Below are 7925 nucleotides of genomic sequence, written 5' to 3' on the forward strand. Positions count from 1 at the left end.
TTCAGTGAAGCAGCAATGTAGAACTAACCAATGTCAAATAAGGTCTGATGATGACCTGGGGGGTGTCTCGCCTAACTGAATGATGACTATCATTCAGTTAGGCGAGACACCCCCCAGGTGAGAACTTGTAAGGCAAGTGAAAAAAATATTCAAGAAAAAGAAGTTTATTTTTTATATACAACAGCTCTTCCTTCAAGACGTTCTACATATTATGATTTTCTTTCAAACTTTCGTACTTTTCAATCGAAAATTCCCATAACAGCCCTCATTTCCAGAAGCACAAGCTGAACGTCGATGCCATTAGCATTGAGCTCCTGGACTTCGCTTAGGAAGACATCATTTTGCCAAAGAGCGCCGTAGATCTGGTCCCATTCCTCACTCCAGAAACTTTCCATGGCAAGTCTGAAACTTTCAGAGTTGGCGGTCTTCTCCTCGTACAGAGCAACCAGCTTGTCCTTAGGGAACAGTTTGATGGAGTCCTGGATGAAGGCCGACATGTCACGACCGCTTACCGCTTGACGAGTGCTTCTTCTAGCATCCTGGATAAGGTCTAAAACATAAAATTTACTTATATAATATCTACATAGTATAAAACAAAGTCGCTTCCCGTTTGTCCATTTGTACGCTGAGATCTTTTAAACTACGCTACGGATTTTAATGCGGTTTTCATCAATAGATAGAGTGATTCAAGAGAAAGGTTCGATACGTATTGGTTCGTGTTAATTTATTGCATAATGACGATAATTGTTCAAGATCTCCGAAGAAATCAAGCCAACAGAACCTTAATCGAAAATGCCGTCTTATTCTTTTGAAATATAGCAAAAGAACCACACTGATACCACATTAGTATGTAAATTGTACCTGTTCGAAGCTGGGGCGAGTCCCTAGTTATATAATAATCAACTTTGGTAACGGGTTGCCATTTTTTGAAGCTTGCTTGTAAATGCCTACCCAAAGGTGCGTAAACACCGCGTATTTATACGTTGATACATGCATGCGTGTCACACACACTAAAGTCTATATAATTAACCGACTTCCAAAAAAGGAGGAGGTTCTCAATTCGTCGGGATCTTTTTTTATTTTTTTTATTTTTTTTTATATTTTTTATGTATGTTCCCCGATTACTCAAAGGCCCCTGGACCGATTTGGAAATTTTTTTTTTTGTTTGAAAGGGTATACTGTGCAGGTGGTTCCATATAAATTTGGTGAAGATCTGATGAATATCTTCGGAGATGGAGAACAGAACTCCTCAATGGATAAGAGCAAATTGCTCGCGATCACTGTAATAGCTTAGTAAACAGTAGGGTTTTAACTGGGCATAGCATATTATAGTACAGTGGGGCCACTAAAAATTGTGAAATAAAAAATTTTCAAAAGAAAAATAAAACCGACTTCAAAAACCAAAAACACTAAAAAGTAGAAAATAATTTTTGTTTAGCTACACATGTAATGTACCTAGGTATGAAGTCGGGCGAGCTTCACTCTTGGATTTCTAATTTTGTTTTAATATGCTCGCTCGACTTCATACCTAGGTACATTACATGTGTAGCTAAACAAAAATTATTTTCTACTTTTTAGTGTTTTTGGTTTTTGAAGTCGGTTTTATTTTTCTTTTGAAATTTTTTTATTTAAGTACGCAATATTATCATAGTAGAACGAATATTTCTGGAATTTCCAACGTGTTACATAAAACAAAATGGTGTCAATCATAACACCTCTTACGTAAAGATAAAAAACTTATTCAATTGAAATGTTTCAGAAGAAATCGGAGCGACTAGATAAGAGAAAGACCGAAACAAAATTCCGTTAAGAGATAATCAATCACAAGTTGACAATTTATATCAATATCGAGATAAATGGTTGAACGCCGGTCATGCGTGAGAAATAAAAAATGACTTGTGAAAAAGGGTGAAAACATGTTGGGGTAAAAGACGAAACACGAAAAAGAAATAGATATGGCTACGGGCTGCGTTCAGCCAAAGATAAGCGTGCTAAAACGTGAAAAAGATTAGACAAGTAGTAAACCCGTTTAAGAGTTCGTTCGTGGTACGCTCCAAACATACGAAGTTTAAATCTTATTTGAATAGTAACCAATCAAACTAAAAAGAGCGCGCTAGGAAAACTTCTCATAAGGCTTATTTCAATAAGGCTTATATAAAAATAAAAACCGGCCAAGTGCGAGTCAGACTCGCGCACTGAGGGTTCCGTACTTGGGTATTTTTTCCGACAATTTGAACGATAAATCAAAAACTTTTACGCTTAAAAATAAATAAAAATCTGTTTTAGAATGTACAAGTAAAGCCCTTTCATAATTATGACACTCCACTTGGTACTAATAGTTAGTTTAAACACATTTTAATATTTTTTTTCTGTGATGTAACCAAAAATTCGCGGTTTTTTGATTTATTCCTTTACTTGTGCTATAAGACCTACCTACCTGCCAAATTGAATGATTCTAGATCAACGGGAAGTACCCCATAGGTTGTCTTGACAGACACGACGGACGGACGGACAGACAGACAGACAACAAAGTGATCCTATAAGGGTTCCGTTTTTCCTTTTGAGGTACAGAACCCTAATGACAATAACACGTGATAATAATGCTTCATGATATTTTCACATTGACTCACCTCTTTATCTTAAGTTACATTTATCTACTGTGTTCCTAATTCTAAGCCTTTTGTGTCATAATAATCAAAATTATACTAATAAAACTTCCAGTGAAACAATACGAGTATATGGGCTACTCACCAAAACTATCGTTGATTAGATTGATGAAGTAAAGAATGTCGATGTTGTGAGTTTCCAGGAATTCAACCATCTGAAAATAAGTTCCAATAATAAGCACTAAGTTTGTGGTTTAGGTAGGTATTAAACATACTGTTTAACTATAATATATTAACCAGCAGACCCTAACTGCGAAGTTGTTAGGTCGAAGAGGGATGTATTGAAATCTGAACTAAGAGGTCAAGTGCGTTTCTATCATCTACTCTTTCGATAAACCATTATTAATTTGTTCTTGTACGATTTAAATTCTACTTCTTCAAAATATTCTCTTGAAACCTTGTGCCAGCGGGTATTGTAGTTTATTTTTAAAATGGCTATGAAACACAAACAAACAGACAGACTGGACGAAATTCTAAGAATTCCTTTTCCTATAGAATCCTAAAAACCTTGAGCATGATAACTAAAATAAGAATCAAGTTTCTGAAATTTTACATTTTCTGAAAATTGGTAAGGATTCAACCTTTAAACATTTCGGTGTATGAATTTGTAGTGGTTCTCTGAAATTGTAATAGTTTAAGATTTACTTAACTAGTTTGATTTTAATTTAGTTTGGAACGATGGGGTTGGCATATAACTCACCTAGAACCCCTTAGAAATATAAGAATGTGAAAAAAATCTGTACTCACAGCCTTAAACTCGGGTATATCTTCCATTTCATAAACCAAGTTTCTAAATCTGGGCGACGTAAGGTATTCTATTCCCGCTTTGAACTCTTCGAACTGTGCGTATTCGTCCATCAACTGTTCAAGCTCCTCCTCAATCTCCTCTCCGATGAGGTTCAGGAAGTCTTCATAATGCTCGTGGAAGGTGTGTCTTGGTTGAGGAGCTGAGCATCCCAGGGCTACCAGAGCGAGGAGGGCGATAAAGATCTTCATTGTGTTTTTCGACTGATTGTGAAGTAAAAATGGCTTGTTGCAATAGAATCTGGCTTATATACCATGATGATATCTCGTATTGATAGGGTATCTCGTGCGAGTGACATCTAGAGATTTTCTTACTCGAGACGGTTTAAGAGGGCTCTCTCCGTCACTCGTTTCATACAATCGTAGTTCCAATTTCATTTGAATATTAAGCAACCAAAGTCCATGAAATTTTGCAGACATATTCTAGAAACTAATATCTATGTCTGTGGTTTTCCAGATTTCTGTTAAAATATTCGGTTTCAAAGTTACGCGGTCTTAAAAATTTTCATACAAATCTTTGAGCCCCTGTAATTTTAAAACTACATATTTTTAGAAAAATCTAAAACACCACAGACACAGATATTAGTTTCTAGAATATTTTTGCAAAATTTCATGGACTTTGGTTGCTTAATATTCAAATGAAATTGGAACTACGATTGTATGAAACGAGTGACGGAGAGAGCCCTGTTAAGAAATCAGCAATATCTAATCCTTCACAAACAAAGTTATGCAAAGGGATTTTGTTTATGACGCGGTCGAATAAAATTTTACTAAACAATAGTAATCTAAAAAGTTTTAAAAAAATCGGCCAAGTGCGAGTCGGATGAAGGGTTCTGTACCATTGTACAAGAAAAAACACTTTTTTATTTGAATAGTGGCCATTTTGAACAAATAAGCTAAGCAAATGACTATCATTCAGTTAGACACTGAGTTAGCGAGACACCCCCCAGGTGAGAACTTGTAAGGCAAGTAAAAAAACATTCAAGAAAAACAAGTTTATTTTTTATATACAACAACTCTTCCTTCAAGACGTTCTACATATGATTTTCTTTCAAACTTTCGTACTTTTCAATCGAAAATTCCCATAACAGCCCTCATTTCCAGAAGCACAAGCTGAACGTCGATGCCATTAGCATTAAGCTCCTGGACTTCGCTTAGGAAGACATCATTTTGCCAAAGAGCGCCGTAGATCTGGTCCCATTCCTCACTCCAGAAACTTTCCATGGCAAGTCTGAAACTTTCAGAGTTGGCGGTCTTCTCCTCGTACAGAGCAACCAGCTTGTCCTTAGGGAACAGTTTGATGGAGTCCTGGATGAAGGCCGACATGTCACGACCGCTTACCGCTTGGCGAGTGCTTCTTCTAGCATCCTGGATATCGTCTAAAATATAAAATTTACTTATATAATCTCTACATAGTATAAAACAAAGTCGCTTCCCGTTTGTCCATTTGTACGCTTAGATCTTTTAAACTACGTAACTGCGGTTTTCATCAATAGATAGAGTGATTCAAGAGAAAGGTTTGATACACGGTATGTATAGTCTAATATTATTTCTTCTTAATTTGTTGCAATATGATGATTGAAATGAAATGAAATGAAATGAAATGATTCTTTATTTTGAAAAATGTGAGTAACAATGATTGTTCAAGATGTCGGAAGAAATCAAGCCAACAGAGCCTTCATCCGCATATTTATCAACCCCCGACCCAAAAAGAGGGGTGTTAGAAGTTTGACGTGTGTATCTGTGTATCTGTCTGTGGCATCGCAGCTCCTAAATTAATGAACCGATTTTAATTTAGTTTTTTTTTTGTTTGAAAGGTGGCTTGATCGAGAGTGTTCTTAACTATAATCCAAGAAAATCGGTTCAGCCGTTTGAAAGTTATCAGCTCTTTTCTAGTTACTGTAACCTTCACTTGTCGGGGGTGTTATAAATTTTTAATTTACACTTGTATAGCCTGGGCTGATACATGCATACGTGTCACACACACTTAAGTCTATATAATTTTACGCAATAAAATCATTGCAGAAAAAATATTTCTGGGTATTCCAACATGTTACATAAAACAAAATGGTGTCAATCATAACACCTCTTACGTAAAGATAAAAAACTTATTCAAATGAAATATTTCAGAAGAAATCGGAGCGACTAGATAAGAGAAAGACCGAAACAAAATACCGTTAAGAGATAATCAATCACATGTTGACAATTTATATCAATATCGAGATAAATGGTTGAACGCCGGTCATGCGTGAGAAATAAAAAATGACTTGTGAAAAAGTGTGAAAACATGTTGGGGTAAAAGACGAAACACGAAAAAGAAATAGATATGGCTATGGGCTGCGTCGAGCCAAAGATAAGCGTGCTAAAACGTGAAAAAGATTAGACAAGTAGTAAACCCGTTTAAGAGTTCGTTCGTGGTACGCTCGAAACATACGAAGTTTAGATCTTATTTGAATAGTAAGCGAGCAAACTAACAAGTGTAAATTAAAAATTTATAACACCCCCGACAAGTGAAGGTTACAGTAACTAGAAAAGAGCTGATAACTTTCAAACGGCTGAACCGATTTTCTTGGATTATAGTTAAGAACACTCCCGATCAAGCCACCTTTCAAACAAAAAAAACTAAATTAAAATCGGTATAGGAGCTACGATGCCACAGACAGATACACAGATACACACGTCAAACTTATTACACCCCTCTTTTTGAGTCGGGGGTTAATAAAACTTCCAGTGAAACAATACGAGTATATGGGCTACTCACCAACAGCTTCGTTGATTTGATTGATGAAGTAAAGAATGTCGATGTTGTGAGTTTCCAGGAATTCAACCATCTGAAAATAAGTTCCAATAATAAGCACTAAGTTTGTGGTTTAGGTAAACTCGCAACACACTGTTTAATTATAATATACTGTGCTGTGCCCGCGACTTCGTTCGCGTGGAATAGTGACTTTTTCGGGCAGCATGTACGTTAAAAATGTTCGCCGTGATTCTTTAAATTGACATAACTTTTTTATTTATGAACCGATTGACATGAAATAAACACTAAATGTTAAGTGAAGCTTATACTACAATATATTAGTGAAAACACACAGACAAACAGACAAACAGACAAAAAAAATTAATTACAATTTCGGATTCGGCATCGATATAATAACAACCCCTGCTACTTTTTTTTTAATATATTTCCATTGTACAGACACCACTTTTCTACAATTTTATTATATGTATTAACCAGTAGACCCTAACTGCGAAGTTGTTAGGTCGAAGAGGGATGTATTGAAATCTGAACTAAGAGGTCAAGTGCGTTTCTATCATCTACTCTTTCGAAAAACCATTATTAATTTGTTCTTGTACGATTTGAATTCTACTTCTTCAAAATATTCTCTTGAAACCTTGTGCCAGCGGGCATTGTAGTTTATTTTTAAAATGCTATGAAACACAAACAAACAGACAGACTGGACGAAATTCTAAGAATTCCTTTTCCTATAGAATCCTAAAAACCCTGATACTATATACTATACTATAATATACTATATATATAACTAAAATAAGAATCAAGTTTCTGAAATTTTACATTTTCTGAATATTGGTAAGGATTCAACCTTTAAACATTTCGGTGTATGAATTTGTAATGATTCTCTGAAATTGTAATAGTTTAAGATTTACTGAACTAGTTTGATTTTAATTTAGTTTGGAACGATGGGGTTGGCATATAACTAACCTAGAACCCCTTAGAAATATAAGAATGTGAAAAAAATATATACTCACAGCCTTAAACTCGGGTATATCTTCCATTTCATAAACCAAGTTTCTAAATCTGGGCGACATAAGGTATTCTATTCCCGCTTTGAACTCTTCGAACTGTGCGTATTCGTCCATCAACTGTTCAAGCTCCTCCTCAATCTCCTCTCTGATGACGTCCAGGAACTCTTCATAATGCTCGTGGAAGGTGTGTCTTGGTTGAGGAGCTGAGCATCCCAGGGCTACCAGAGCGAGGAGGGCGATAAAGACCTTCATTGTGCTTTTCGACTGATTGTGAAGTAACAATGGCTTGTTGCAATAGAATCTGGCTTATATACCATGATGATATCTTGTATTGATAGGGTATCTCGTGCGAGTGACATCTAGAGATTTTCTTACTCGAGACGGTTTAAGAAATCAGCAATATCTAATCCTTCACAAACAAAATTATACGAAGGGATTTTGTTTATGACACGGTCGAATAAAATTTAACTAAACAAGTAATCTAAAAAGTTTAAAAAAAAATCAGCCAAGTGCGAGTCGGATGAAGGGTTCCGTGCCATCGTACTAGAAAAAACACTTTTTTATTTGAATAGTGGCCATTTTGAACATTTTATTAGGTATTTTTGTTATAGCGACAATAGAAATAACACATTCTGTGAAAATTTCAATTTACCTATCACAGTTCACGAGATACAGCCTGCTGACAGACGG

General features: G+C 35.7%; 1 protein-coding gene across 1 annotated transcript; it reads right to left on the bottom strand.

Moving 5' to 3' along the window:
• Nucleotides 1–188: 188 nt before the first annotated feature.
• Nucleotides 189–7565, bottom strand: LOC123875293. The gene is made up of 6 exons (XM_045921043.1): nt 7239–7565; nt 6232–6301; nt 4551–4849; nt 3414–3695; nt 2752–2821; nt 189–550 (listed from the first exon to the last, which is right to left on the bottom strand). Exons 1-6 carry the CDS (start codon nt 7485–7487, stop codon nt 240–242), a joined length of 1281 nt encoding a protein of 426 aa, XP_045776999.1. The 5' UTR covers nt 7488–7565; the 3' UTR covers nt 189–239.
• Nucleotides 7566–7925: the final 360 nt, after the last annotated feature.

This window comes from Maniola jurtina, chromosome 19 (genome assembly GCF_905333055.1).
Source record: "Maniola jurtina chromosome 19, ilManJurt1.1, whole genome shotgun sequence".
In the NCBI taxonomy this organism is placed as follows: Eukaryota; Metazoa; Arthropoda; class Insecta; order Lepidoptera; family Nymphalidae; genus Maniola; species Maniola jurtina.

What these genes read in the sequence shown, in the direction of transcription:
- LOC123875293 (XM_045921043.1), bottom strand. Translation starts at nt 7,487, where the DNA reads ATGAAGGTCTTTATCGCCCTCCTCGCTCTGGTAGCCCTGGGATGCTCA. An exon ending in ATATACCCGAGTTTAAGGCT is followed by an intron (nt 6,302 to 7,238) that starts GTGAGTATATAT and finishes ACTTATTTTCAG; the next exon opens with ATGGTTGAATTCCTGGAAAC. An exon ending in TCTAATCAACGATAGTTTTG is followed by an intron (nt 551 to 2,751) that starts GTGAGTAGCCCA and finishes TTTATGTTTTAG; the next exon opens with ACCTTATCCAGGATGCTAGA.